At 40.1% G+C, this 14,964-nt stretch overlaps 1 protein-coding gene across 1 annotated transcript; it reads left to right on the top strand.

The window, feature by feature from the left end:
* The first annotated feature begins 1,567 nt into the window (after positions 1-1,567).
* Positions 1,568-13,702, top strand: cd44b (CD44 molecule (IN blood group) b). Its single transcript, XM_010732716.3, has 8 exons — positions 1,568-2,073; positions 8,915-9,080; positions 9,579-9,721; positions 9,838-9,903; positions 10,443-10,784; positions 11,343-11,423; positions 11,587-11,665; positions 11,814-13,702. The coding sequence occupies exons 1-8, from the start codon at positions 2,007-2,009 to the stop codon at positions 12,016-12,018; spliced, it is 1,149 nt and encodes a 382-aa protein (XP_010731018.3). The 5' UTR covers positions 1,568-2,006; the 3' UTR covers positions 12,019-13,702.
* Positions 13,703-14,964: the final 1,262 nt, after the last annotated feature.

The following is a 14,964-nucleotide window of genomic DNA, read 5'->3' as shown; positions in this document are numbered from 1 at the left end:
TATTCAGATTCCACATGGTTTTCTTTTTAACCTTTGGTTCTTTGGTATGAGTGGGCTCAATCATCAGAAAACATAAATGTTTGATACCATAGTACCCAGTGTGAAGTTATTATCTACATCTGTTTGTCTAAATTTACTCGAGGCATTCACCAATTAAATCTTAGTATTTGCTTCATGGCCATTATCAGATACAATACAATAAGATGTGGTTTAGAGCAGATTCAGTTTAGTTTAGTTTCAGTGAGTGGGGTTGCTTATTTCAGTTTCTCTTTTTATTGTTGAAAAGCGTTTTACATTTATTTCTCGAAAATGTTTTTTTTTTCACAGCTTTTTAGTTACCTAGCTTTTCATTCAGTGCCATCATCAAGCCAGTTTGTACTAGACACTATAATGAAATACCTGCAAAACTAGTTCCCATATGTAAGAAGCAAACATATACTAAACAAAGATGGTGGACATGGTTAACATTACACCTACTTAAGACTGGCTTGTTAATTTAGCCATTTTCAATATGTTAATATATTGATGTCAACACTTTGCTTAAGGCACTTTTTTATCAATGTACAACCTTACATAAGCTTGGCTGTGGTCTCTTAGTGTTTAGTTTTACTTTCTGTGTTCACAGCTGAAGCATGTAAGAGGTTTCTGGTTGAAAAGTTCACATACCTTTAAGTATCTGTACTTTCTTTGCATATTTGTGTCCATGTGGTTTTTAGTTTTACTCATTTCCCCACCCTGATGCAGGTTGTGGTTTAAGCACGGTGTTTAACAAATGTGTTTAACTGCAGAGCTAGTCTGATGTCATGACTACAGAGTTACTGTCCATGCTGAGGCTTTATGGTTGGTAGGGAAGTTACAGAATTACAGACCAGCCACGCGTCATCATCACAGTTGTTTATTTGCTGTGAGAAAACAGGGAGATTCCAGAAACCTGAGATGACCCCATCCATCACCTGGTGAGGTGAAATGTTAAACCGTTTCTCATGATGGGACTTGAAAATATGGAAGTTGTTGTCTTAAAAATATGGAAGTTGTTGTCTTATAGACAGCATTTCGCATTAGAGGCATAACTGGAACAGATTTTCATGGCCATTTTTTTGTCATCCCTATGTACAGCAGGTTTTCTTCTCATAAATTTGTTGGCAAATCGATTCAATGAGATCAAGGTCGATTAAAAACAGATGTCAGACACTGAGGGAAGTGTGCAGCCCTTCCGTATTTTTAATCAGTGATCTGGATCTATAAAAATTTGAAGATGAGTTGTGTCTCTGCGAGATGGATGTGACCTCTTTCAATTGGCGGTGCACGATCACACTGAGATACACGGCAAGAAAGAAAAGACAGAGAGCGTAAGGGAGCAGAGACAAGAAAATCGGGATGAATTGAAAATGAAGTGAGGACTGAACAAAAGACCAGATGGGCTCTCAGAAACTGTTGCTGTCAGGAACATAAAAAGAGGAAGAGGGTGGGGGGGGGGGTTGTTCAGGGAAGAAAGGAGAAAAGGATAAGCAGCCAGACAGACGGAACGATCACCTTCTTATCCGTTACAAACTGTAGAGGCAGGAAGAGGAGAGAGAGAAAGAGCAAAGAGAGGAAAAGAGAGTCTGTGCGAGGTGGGGCAGGAGGGGAGGTGGGGCAAGTGTGGGAGAGGCAGAAGGGTGTGTGCTCACATGAACCACTCTTCCCCTTTTTTTGCCACTAAGCTCTGTCTGTCTTTCAGGCAGGGAATAGAAAAGTTGGGGGCAAAGTCTGATTCAGCTCCAGCAGCTCACAGACACTCACAGCAACTCCCTCCACAGTGACAGGTTTCTTCTCTCCCTTCTTTTTATACTGCTCTCTCACTCATTCACATTCTCTCTCTTTCACACACACACACACTCACACACACAGACACACACACAAACCACTCGTCACTCCTGGCAGAGAGAAGACAGGACCACAGGAGAACTGTTACACACCTTTACTCCTAGATACTTACCCAGCCGTCGGCAGACGATTTGCCCAGGATGTGGATGCTTCTCTTGGGGGTCACCTTTGGATTACTGGCCTCCTCCAGGTCGGAAGAACTTAAAGGTGAGGGGACTGTGCCTTCACCCGGCTCTTTGTCTGGGGATTTTACCTTATTCTGCCTAAATTGTACCTGGTTGGTTGGCTGGCTGGTTGCATGGCTGGCAACACTCCTTTGTTGCCACATTTTATAGGGACAGACAGTATTGTGATTTTTCCCCCTCTTGAGCTTTTTTGAGAAATTGAGTGAGTGTTCATATAAAGAGAACACAGAGAAAGAAAGAGGCTGCACTCTGCTGCTGGTGCTGCTGCTTGTAGAACGGATGAGTGGATGCCGGCAAGAGAGCGTGTGCTACACCAGCGCAGACAGGCTTACGTCTGGCAGTCTGAGACTCCTGATAGACACAAAGGAGACTCTTGCTCACTCTCTGTCTCATACACATTTACACGCTGGCAAGTGAACCTTATTTATCAGAGATTTAGATGATCAGTGCTGCTTTCACAGGCAGTCGATATTTTCAGGTAGAAGCAGAATGATAGAGGGGGTTTTTTTTCCCTTTATCTTTTTTTTTTCCTGCAGCTCGAGTCTGTGCTGCCACGCTTAATGCTTTATTCTATGACACAAAGGATGTTCAGCAATCGTTGTAGCTGTCTCCCTCCTCCATGACTCCCTCTTTTTTTCTTTGTCTCTTTTTCTCACATGTGAGGTTTTTGATTGGATTTGTTGCTCGGAGCAGTACATCTCTGGAGGTGAAGTTGTTACTGAATCAAACAGGTCTGGGTTCGTCTGGCTTGTTCCCGGTGGAGGTGATGTTGGGGTTGTTCACAAAGACTCCCTCTGGCACTGCGCCAAAGAACAATCAGCATCATTTGACCAGTATTTAAACAAATACGACTACCTAGACAGCCTGTATGTGCACTGTATGTGGAAGAGGGAAGGAAGAGGGGGAGAGGACCCCCCCCCCCAACACACACACACACACACACACACACACATATACACACACACACACACACCCCTGCATGTGTTTTGCCTCCTCAAGGCTCCTTGTGTGCTTTTTTTTGTGTGTGTGTTTGTACATACATGTCCATCTTTCAGAGAGAGTAATTGGTGTCAGGCACGAAGTGTCCTGTGGTTGTTATAGCTCGATGTTGTTGTTGAACCTTAAACCTGTGACTGTGTTTCGCCTGAAGCATATCATTAAAAGCAGTACTCGTGGACTTGTGGAAGACTAGATTTGTGGAGTGTTTTTACGATGATGTCCATTAATAGCATCTATGAGTATGAGTATGATCCTACAAACAAAATTCTGAGGGAAACAAAAATTCTTTATCATCCAATTTATTATTTTTTCAGTAGTTCATTGAATTAGTTTCATCCACTGTAGGACCAGTGCAATGATTATAATTATAAATTTTTAAAAAAACCTCAAATTTAGGATGTTTCAAATTTATTGATGCACTTCAGAAATTCGAAATCATGGGACTTTAAAGTCTGTTATATGCAAGACCTTCTAAATGTGATAATTTGTTCTCTCTCTCTCTCTCTCTCTCTCTCTCTCTCTCTCTCTCTCTCTCTATCTTTCTTACAGCAAGTAAGTCATTATCTGTTGATCAAAGCTGAAAAAATATGCAGAGCTATCATGACGTCTAAACCTCTCAGTAACTTTATCTGATCTGCAAATTTAGTGGTCTGGTATCTTTTGAGGAAACTCAAAAGATACCAGAGCAGATTCTGCATGCTACTTCTTCTTTGCAGAGGATTAGTAATGCAAGCACTCAGGCTATCCTGGCCGCTGGACTTCCTGTTAATATTTGCCTCCTTGGCATAATGACCCCGCTTGCATGCACCCGTGTCATATTTCAAGGTGAGGGGTGGTCAGAGGCCCTGTGGACTGGGCCCTGACAAAGAGGGCTTGTGCCCGTACAGACTCTGAGTACCATCTCTGCCACCTGAGACTCTCAGACACGTGTTCTCTACCAACATACCCTCCTCTACAAATCAACCACTCTGAAACCAAAGTGCCCTGCATCAATATCTTGTATAACGCCCCTCCTCTTTTAATTTTCTCGTCTTTACCCAGTGCCTATGACAATGAGGATGATGATGATGATGAATGGGTCTTAAATGGTGTAGGAATCCTGATATTCCAGGTTTCATCATGTCATATGTGTGCTCTTAAAGCTTCTAATTACTTTTTTAAACCTTTTTGTGAGTTCCAGGCTCCTTACCCAAACCCTCCCCTGTCTGCTTTCCCTTCTCTTGTACACTAAAGTCTTTGTGTCCTTGGGAAAACTGCTCAGAAAGAGCTCTGTAATGTACACACATCCTCCTGCATGAGGCAGTGAGTTCCTAACTCACTGCATCAACAGGCATAACAGCAGATTACACTGGAGGAAATGTGCATGTTGGGACAAAAAGGAAGAAGTTCCTTAGGAGCCGGTGGAAACAGTCCAAATTTCGTGCAAATTTTGAAAAAATATTGTGTATAGATGAAACAATCAAGATATGTGTTAGCCTCAGATATGCTGTTTACTGCTAGATGTTTCCAGTCTGAGTGCTAAGATGTTTTCACTCCCCAAAAAAAGCATTAAAATAACAACATGGGATGTTTTCACTCCCCAAAAAAAGCATTAAAATAACAACATGGGAGGCAGAAATTTCATAAATGGATAAAATATGTCCAACCAAAACTCACTGTTTGACAGTGCAGACAAAAACAAAGCTGGTAAAAGGCTTCTGCTGTGCCAGGAATATTTTAAAATGTGTCATTGTCACCGAGGGGTCCTTTCTATTCCAACCTGATTGTCTGAAAAAACTGTTGGAGGTCAAGTGTCTTATCGCAGATCAGATCATCTGTTTGGATTTAATGAAACCTTCTTTTTAATTTAGAGGAGGGCTGACATTTATTAAAAGAAAAAAAAAAGTGCCTCAGCCTTTTTCGGTTTGAAAAAAAAAAAGCCTGGCTGCTCTCAAAAGTAATGGGTGGAGGTGTATGTAGGCAGGAGGTGTGAAAAGAAACAGCACAGCAGAGCGAAAAACAGATAGTGAGAGTCCTTCTTGTGACCTTCAGGTAATGCTGTGTGTGTGTGTGTGTGTGTGTGTTGGTGCGCACAAATATATTTGCACCAGATCTCATGTTTCACCTGTCCCACTGGCCCGGTGGACCTGTGACTAGCGGAGGGGAAGACGTGTCTGCTGACAAGGCAACTTCACTCACAACACTCAAGTGTGATAATGCAGGACACTGGAGCATTGTGGGGGTGATGGTAAAAAGGCATCTCTCCAAACCAGCTGATGAACTGTGTCTAAAAGGATGTCACAGTGGCACGTATACAGTAGATTCTCTGTTTGAGCATGGGATCCCTGCACACGTGATCTTATGAGAACATTTCACCGTGTCACGAGGAAAGAGAAAAATGCACATAGGCTGGTTAAAAAAAATAAGCCAATGTTTTGTGTTTAAATTAATCCTGACATCAAGATACTGAGCATACTGGCTGAGCACCATGCTGTGTCATGACTATACAAAGGTTATGACTTTAAGAAATACTGTTTGTGTGCATCTGCGATCTGCCTGTGTGTTTGCGCACCTGCATGCAGGGGGGTAATTTGTACTTTATTGCTGGCATAGAAAAGACAAACAGAGTGTAATGAGAGAAAACAAGAGAGAAGGAGACAGTGGGGGTGGAGGGTGGGTTTGGTGAAGTGGGAGCGGAGAGTCGGGCTTGTCTATTACTTCTGGAGCAGCTGGAGGTTTTGGCAAGACGCTGTGTTAAAGCTCCCTTTCTCTTAGATTCTGTACACCCAGACTTTGCAGTCTCCTTGGTTTCAGCTCTATTAGGTGACAATGGGGCCTTTGGGAGAGTCAGTGCCTTGGCATAGCAGGCTTCTCGACTGTATAAAGATACCCATGACTGTTCCCTCTGCATACTAATGATTAACGCCTCTGATTCATGTTAGTGCTCCTTTTCAGCTCACTGATGGTAAGCTGTGCTCCCTTTGATCTCTCTGGGCAGGTTTGCAAGGCCAGGGCCCTTTACTTTCAGAGACACTGTGCCATGTGGCATCATGTGTTGAGGTGTTGAGGGTTTTTTTAAGGTGTGTGTGTGTGTGTGTGTGTGTGTGTGTGTGTGTGTGTGTGTGTGTGTGTGTGTGTGTGTGTGTGTGTGTGTGTGTGAGAGAGAGAGAGAAAGTGGGTAGCAAGGAACATAAACTGCCTTGCAAAACAAGCATTGGCACTAACTCTTGTTGCCCAACTGCCACTAACAGCAAAGAGCTCAGCTTCATGCTGCTGCTCTGTTTACTCATAACCGCCAGTGGAAAAATGGTGGGACATATTTAGCATATCTAGTCGCTCAGAAGTCAGCTGCCTCCACTGAAGAGCGATGGTCAGAAAATAAATGGCAATTTTGCACATTTCATAAATTGTTTACTTAAAGTTGAGGAATGTCTAACATAATAGGCTGGGTTATAAATATCTAGTAGCTGGGATAAAAGCAACATACAGAACCTTTCATTCAGGCAAAGCGTCTTGTGTCATCCAAATATATTAGCATTTATTTTCTTTCTTATATTTACACGCCTTAATGCAAGATGCAGCATCTTGTGATAACAATGTGACCATATATTGTACAATATAGTGCAATCTAATACCAATAACATCACAAAACTACAGCAATAATGACCATAAAGTTGATTTCTTTTGTCTCTGAAGCACTCTCAACGAAGCTTCACAGATGAAGTATATTACAGGACAATTGTATATGATTACATTGTAGCTGGTTTACAAGATGATTCCACGTTTCTTTATCCTTTTCTTCTTTTTTCTTTTTTTTTTAAATTTCAGTACCACAGCATGATTTCTTCTCCTGACTTGAATTTCCCTCCAACTTCCAATTTGTATTTTCTGCTGAAACTGTGAGCAACATCATCTATGTTTAAAAATTGCTTACAGTGTGTGACCCTTGAGACAGATTTTTGTTTGCTTTATTTACCGAGCTTCGCTGCACGAATGAGGTGTCGTGGTGTTTTCCGTTTTTCACCTCGAGTGTTTCATAACTTGTGTATCCGTCGCCATGGTAACAAGCACCAAACAGATATGGGTTTCCTCTTTACATGCATATATGCACAGAATGATATATCTTCATGTGCGATCTGCATTTGTGGTAAATGATCCTGCTTCTGCTTTCTGTTGTGCACAGTGAGAAAGCGAATTTCATCTTATTTCACACATCACAGAATAGCTTTAAATGTGTCAATATAAGATGTCAATTTTTTTGTGATGTGCTAGATGGGACCATGCAAAGGTTATGGTGTGGGCAAAGCCCTTCCCAGGTCGTGTTTCTCTCTTTCATTCTCAATGCAAATGATCACCTGCTCATATCAGGAAAGCCTCTTCCACCCCTGAAATCTATTTCTTGCCACTTACAACCATTACATTCCTTTCGTAATGAACACGCGGCTATTTAAATTGTGGAGTGATCGCTATGAGTACACATACACATGCTGCCTATTCATCTTCTCATTTGTTTTCATCTCAATGGGTTAAAGCCTTTTTTGGGAAGTTTCTGCTTTAGTCAAGCAGACTTAAACAAATAGGCTGAGAATCACACACAGGACACAATGTGCACCAGGGGCCAGATTTTACTGAACAAACTTTCACTGATGTGAAGCGATTGATTTTTTTACGTTTACAAGGAGTCGGTTTTGACGATTACCATCTAAAGCCCATCTATTCTTGGGATCTTCTGGGAGTCTTGAGTTGATATTGACTATTGAATGCTTTTCTGAATGCTAATAACAGTGAGAGTTTGGGTATCACCTTCTAGTATGACACACGTAAAAAGTGAGAATGAGAGCTAAACTTCCATTGTTCTGAGAGAGTGTGGTGAACATTGTTTCTTTTTTTATGATTGAGTATTTATTTGCCGGGCATCTCATTTGTGTGCGTGTGTGTGTACCTTTGTCTGATCATATGTAGTGTTATGTATAGACTTGTTTGCACACTTTGTTTGGAACAAAACAGACTCTTAGTGAGGCCTGGGGGTTAAACACTGTAGATGAATGTGCTGTCTGTCTCATGATGCTTGTGTACGTCTCTCCCAGACAACTCATCTTAACAAAGCTGTCAACTCATGACTCATACTTGAGTGCTGACGCAAAACATAACGCACATTTGCAAATCGCTTTATTGATGTGTACCACACAAAATTATAAAAATAATTACTGAATCAACTTCTGAATGGAAAGTATGGTCGCTGAAACGAGTGGATATCTGTGTTTCTTGCCAGAGAAATGCCAAAAAAACACTGTGGATCCCAAAAATATCAGAAAGAAAATATCAGTGAGCAGCGAAGAGCTGCTCTCTAAACTATTGAATGGATCTTCAGCTGGTGTGTTATTTCGCTCATACTGATTCCCTTGTGCCTCATATATAAATCAAAATTGAATAATAAATTGACATTATGTAGGTCACAGCATCTGGACCCTTATTGTAGTTAATTTTTCAAAAGAAACACTGGTCTTAATGTCATGCTCTGTCTCACTGTACTGATCTGCTTGCTGTGAATATGGTTTTAAGTTTCATAAATGACATGTTGATATTACATGTATTTAAAGCAGTGTCATTCAGTTCCTAACACTATCAGTAACAGTAACAATTCCTCATCTCATCCAAAAATATTGTATTCCCTCCATAGCCACTGTCCTCTAAAATCCACGTCAGCACTGCATTGTAGTTTCCTGGTACTGGCTAGAAATAAAAACATTGTGTGCTACTGTATAAATACATAAGCAGTGACAGAGCCTGTAACCTGCAGGTTACTCCCACCCACATATACTGTATCTAAATGGTTATGAATCCTGTAAGTCACTTGAACCTGTATTTTTTCTCTTTCCCTGCAGTGAATTCTCGTGGTTGCAGCTATGCCGGGGTTTTCCTGGTTGAGGGAGCAGACCGTCACTCCCTGAGTTTTGACAACGCTCAAAAAGTGTGTGAGCAGCTGGGGACCACCTTGGCAAGCTATGATCAACTTGAGGAGGCCTATAATAAAAAAATGCAAACATGCAGGTGAAACTACAAGCCTTTGTTTAATAAACATGTGTATTAATTGTTGTAAATAAGATTTTTTGTGCTTATCAAAGAAAAATGCACATCTTAAACAACATTCATGGACTCACAAATCTCAAGATAAATGGTTAGGCCCTCTCACATGTTTCAACATAACTTTTAGACATTTTTCAGTTCTTAAATGTCACAGGAAATGCTCTTACTCACAGAAGGAACTTCAATTGAACTTCAACTTTTAATGCACTTGGTCAACATCATTCCACTTGATCTAGAGATGTAAAACCAGAAAAGAGGAAGAAAGTCTTCAAGTTGTACAACACAGACATTGTCATGCGATAGAAGACATCTGTTGCGTTTGTCTCTCCGAACAGTATGATGTAATGTTTAGATCCGGTTACTTGGAGACAGACTGCTTTCTGTATCAACAAATATCTCTAAATATTCTTCAAATTGTGTCAAAATATGTCTTCTAATAATAATATTGTTGTGTCCGTTCAGGAACGGCTGGATCAGCAACAAGACCACTGCCATCCTCAGACACACCCCACATGTAAACTGTTCAAGGAACATGACTGGGATAAAACTTCATTCATATGTAAACGTTGAGGAGCTCTTTGATGCATACTGCTATGATCAAGAAGGTGATTATATCTACAGAAAAAAGAGAGTTACACTTTATCAGTAAAGTTAATACTTGAAGTGTCAGTTTGCTTCTACATTTTGGTAACATCTACTTTCTCTGTCACCCATGTGCTAGATGGGCCTGAAAAGAACTGTACCAAAGCCTTTCGACTGTCTGGAGCTTCATCCTCAGATTCACCAGGTTAGTACAATATGCCCATTGTCCCCCAAAATATTGTTGTGCACATGTGTAACCGTATATCTAAAGTTTAAACACTGATATGTAGTAAACTGAAACCAAAGTTCAAAGATCCATGTAATAAAAGCACTGTTTAACATTAAAACTTTAAAAACATCAGCATTTCCAAGTTACGTATCTGTGATGAAAACAAATCAATAAATACATTTAGAAATTCAAGCTTGTATTTCAGAATCCATGAACCCTCTGCATAATTAAATCAACAAGTGTAAGCAAAGACAACAAATTGAAATGTCTGAGACAACATCTCGGTCTAGTTATCAAAGGATGTCAGCACAAACTTCCCCTAAACTGCTCGCTGTGTTGGGACCTGAGGTGTTGTAAAAGTTAAACCAAATACAGCTGATGATTTAATGGGACAAAACTGTGATATGATATCGAGATAGATAATGTGATATTGATAGGTAATGTCGTTACAAAACACATCAAAAGTTAGATGTGACTGTAACCATTCAATCCTCTCTATCAACCCCCAACAACAGAACAAGGCAAGACAGAGACGCCTGCAGATGCAACAAGTGAGACCACCATCGCCCCTGGGGAAGGTGTAATACTGACCCCATCTACCACAGTAATGACCACAGTGACTCCAGGAAAGCCAGACACTTACACTGTGGGTAAAAAAGAAAACATTGGAGAGATTGAGATTAGCACCGCACCTTTCACTCCCGGTGAGTTTGACCAGGTCACTGGTTCAGGGATGCAGCCAACTGAAGAGGAAGAAATAACTACAAGGGCCCCTGTTGGAGAGCCAGAGGAACCACAGGGCAGCACTGAAAATGAGCCGCCAAGCAAGACAACAGAAGAGGGAAGCAGAACAGAGTGTAAGAAAATCTTATCCAATGTCTAACAACACAGAAATGCAGAAATAAAGTTGTGTGTAAGATCACACCTTCCCAAAGTATTCTAGTACGCCTGACCATACAATGCCTTGCAATCGAAGGTGCTGATGATAATAATGTTTTTGTAGTAACTGGATGCAACAGGTTTAGAGAGGACTGAAGTAACTTTCAAGTGCACATGACGCCCCCTTGTGTTTGGTTGAGCTATGGAGTTTGTTTGTTTTTATAAACTCTCCCAAACCTAAAAGAAAATGCACAAATTGTGTACTGGAAGCATTGAAACATAAATAGCTATTTTTTTTGTATTGGTAAATAAAAAAATAAAAATGATTTATCTTGCAGTATCTGGTACCACAAAGCCGGCAGCCTCACAAAGAGATGAACATGTATAAATGATTGCGTTTAAAGTGAAAGACATCCTTGTTATGTTTTAAATATGCCTTATTTTGCAAGAATGGTTACTTCTGAGTATGATGTATCAGTGGATTACCTGTATCCAAAATGATTAAAAAGTTTACCTTTTGTTTTATTGGCATGCAGCACCACCACCACCACAACAACCTATGAGCGAAGATCAGCATCCTAAATCATCTGAGCATGATGGGCAGCCAAGCAATCTAAGTGAGCACCCATGTTACTTCACATAACACTCTTACACCCAGACTGATTGCAGTCAAATGCTGGGAGAAGTGCATTCCTATTTGCATCCACTCTTTACTGACAGTGATTTTTATTTCTGACTGACTCAGCTCTAATATTGACGACTTGTTTTTTCTCCCTCCAGACTGGCTGGTAGTCATTTTAGTGATTGTGGCAGTTACTATTATTCTCCTCGTGTGTGTAGCTGTTGCCAAAAGAAACAGGTATGACATGTTTTAGACATAAACATTATCCCTTGTTTCTCTCTGTGCGCAGTTGTCAAAAGACTGTGTTCTCACATATTTTGCCGCAGACTGTGGGATGACAAAAAATAAATGATAAGTAAACGGATATGTGCTTGCTTTTTTGCAGTTGGTGCGGCAAACATCAGACCCTGATAATCACACCCAAAGATGGTGAAGGGAACGGGGCAGCAGCATCCAGTTCTCACGCCCAGGAGAGAGAGCAAGAAATGGTGACCCTCATGAATAAGGAGAAGATCCAGGAGAATGGCAACACAGAGGAATTCACCGTCATCACGCTAGAGGAGTCGCCAGATAAAGAACAGCTGGCGTGAGAGAGGAGTGTAGAGGCAGGCAGGAAAGAGTAGGAGAGGATAGGAAGGATAGAGTGGTTGGGTGGGATGGGGCTTCAAACAATTGGAAGTAAAAAACTGCATTGGTGGCCAGCACTGAATGGACACTGAATAAAGGTTATGTGTGTCTGGAAAGATTGTCTTACTGAGGTACCAAGTCTCTCAGTGGGACCAGGTCTTTCAACGTGTACAGCATTTTGTTTGTGTGATATACCAGGTTAGTTAGAACTGAATACAAGGTGGTGATATCATGCATTGGGTGCATAGCAGGGTGTGAATGTGTTTTGAGTCAGTTCTGTGTTTGTATGCTGGATGTTTTGTTAATGATGGACATGGGCTTTAAAGGGAGGGGGTGGTTAGGGTCTAATTTGTGAAGATGACAAATTGGTGTATTTTTTTTCTTTTCTTTTTTATAGAATTGGTGGATTTTAAATTGTAGGGCCTTTCAGTCTAAATGGGAAATAATGTGAGTCCAATGAGGATTGGGTTATTTACTGCTGATAGAAAAATATAATTTTGATCAAATCAACCCATGTTTTTAATGGAATTGCTTTGTTTTGTTTTGCCTATTGTTGTAACCTTGTGTATATTTCAGACATTGCCTGTGGACTAGAGTTTGGTTGTTTTTTTTTCCATTTTCAAGAAAACTGGGGATGTCACTACCTTTATTTATGCAGATTCCTTTTTTTTCTTGGTCTTTGTATATAAATTATATATGTTTTGGAAATATCTTAGCAATAGCTGCCAGTGCTTTTTGTTGTTTGGTAGAACAGGGCTTTGTGTCCCTTTGAAATAAAGGAATGTGTCTGAAAGTTATTTAATTAGAAACAGTCCAAGATCAATAATTGTGAATGAATTTTGCAATAGTCAAAGTGGAGTGGATATAGTATGAATCAACTTGATGTATAAAACTGTGCAATTGATGCAACATTGAAGTCAGTTAATATGGTATGCATTTATATTAAGTTGTGAATAGTCCCTGATGTTATCCTGAGGATAAGTAAAATGACGAAGATAATGTATACATACTATATACACAGTGTGTACATTGATTAAGGAAAACAAGAGCAAAAGAAAGAATTGGACAAAGCAGATTAACCATTTTTAAAATGCAAGCTTTAAGCTCAGTCGAGGCAGTGAATGACAGCGGCCTGGCTTTAGATGCTAAACTACATGGCACATATGATAATGGGGGGCCCATGTGCTGTAAACACATAGCAATGTAACGGTTTGGCGGGCTGTGACAACGTTGTGTGCTCCTGGGGGGAGGGGTGTAATGAATGAAGCTTGTGTGCTTCGCCTATAGGCCTCAATGTGCCAGTCAATCTGTACATGCACACACGTGAGCAAAATGCTGCTTTTCTACTGACCTTCTCATTGTTGAAATATAATGTCATACACTGTGTCGTATCAAGATTATTCCCTGTGTGGCGGCAAATGTCTCCCGGTTTTTCAGCGTGACGCTGAATTATATACAGCGTTTGCAAACTGATTTCTCATTTCTGACATTCCGTTTTTTTTTCCTCTGCTTTTGCTCTTATATGATTCATTTCAAGGAGAAGTAGCAAAATGTGCTTGTGTAGGCAGTTTTTATGACAAATTAACCAAATACATCGCTGAAAAGATTTGTAAAGTCATGAACAAAATAAACGTGTTTAGAACGAGATGTGCAGGAATGTGGTGTTCACTTCACTCGCTGATTAATCTGTGTGTGTGTGCGAAGACAAAAGAAAGAGAATGAATGGCATGACAGAGAATGCAAGTGGTTACATTGCCCCCACATATGGTTTCCATGGCACCGGGGTCATGATGTGAGAATATGTTAACACAGGAAACGAAGACTGAGATAAAGACAGCCATTTTGATGCCATCTTTCCATACAGCACAACGCCTTTTGATTTACCATGCTTTATTATGCTCGTAGTGTGCTCGTTAAATACTGTTCAAAAGCTCCTCAGACATAATACTGCCATCATAAATGACTTATATGTAATAAATTATTTCAATCTCGAGAAGGACATACATGCTTACTCTTTGCAGATAAATTTAATATTATATTAAAACATAGGTAAACACATTTTTGTTCACTCCCGTTTGATATTCAATTTCACTTTTTTCATCATGGTAATGATTCAGTACCATGCTAACTCTTGCTTATGTTCACCTGGACCCCACCTCTGCAATGCAGCCCAATGATCTCTTAGTTGCTGTTGGACACATGAGACAGTTCATACATGACACAAGCCTGGATTCAGTAAAGCTTTCTCTTTCTTTTTCCTGTGCATCATCTTTTTCAATAGCTGATGATTACTAATTTCCTCAGTGGCTCTGGAGATATGACAATGCAGGCTGGAGATGTTTAAAAATAGCCAATAAACTGTTTTTTTGGCCACAGATTCAGAAACTAATTTAGTAATCAAAGTGATTGTAGATAACATTATGTTCCAATGTGCATCTTTGAATGCTTTGCATTTAGGAATGTTTTTTTTAGAATCCACCAGTAAAAATTTGACTTTCTAGACTGTCTGGGAGCATAATTACACTTATTGAATGACAGACACAGACATTAAAAATGAATTTCTGTGTGTGTGACAAGATGTTAAAATAAATGAATGCAGTCAAAAAAAATCAAAAGAGCAGTCAATATTTAGTTATGAATCAACATTTATTAGTTATATTTGTATATGTACACCAAAGGTACAACACTTATTGATATGTAGAAACAGATTTTTTATGTATACCATAGACCGAGGAAAGAATTCATGTATTTTTTTGTCTTTTTTTTTCTTGATATTGTATCTCCCCCACACATACACTCTGCCTTTACATCAAAATTACAACAGCTTTACAAAGAGGGAAGGCCTAGAAAAGTAAGATCAGGAAAGCAAGTTGTAGGCAGGAGTGAGACAGGTTATCAGCTCTGTTTAG

Source organism: Larimichthys crocea, chromosome XXI, assembly GCF_000972845.2.
Source record: "Larimichthys crocea isolate SSNF chromosome XXI, L_crocea_2.0, whole genome shotgun sequence".
NCBI classification, from domain to species: Eukaryota; Metazoa; Chordata; class Actinopteri; family Sciaenidae; genus Larimichthys; species Larimichthys crocea.
This window is presented reverse-complemented; position numbering and strand designations above follow the sequence as displayed.

What these genes read in the sequence shown, in the direction of transcription:
- cd44b (XM_010732716.3), top strand. Translation starts at nt 2,007, where the DNA reads ATGTGGATGCTTCTCTTGGGGGTCACCTTTGGATTACTGGCCTCCTCC. An exon ending in TTCATCCTCAGATTCACCAG is followed by an intron (nt 9,904 to 10,442) that starts GTTAGTACAATA and finishes CCCCAACAACAG; the next exon opens with AACAAGGCAAGACAGAGACG. An exon ending in TGGGCAGCCAAGCAATCTAA is followed by an intron (nt 11,424 to 11,586) that starts GTGAGCACCCAT and finishes TTCTCCCTCCAG; the next exon opens with ACTGGCTGGTAGTCATTTTA.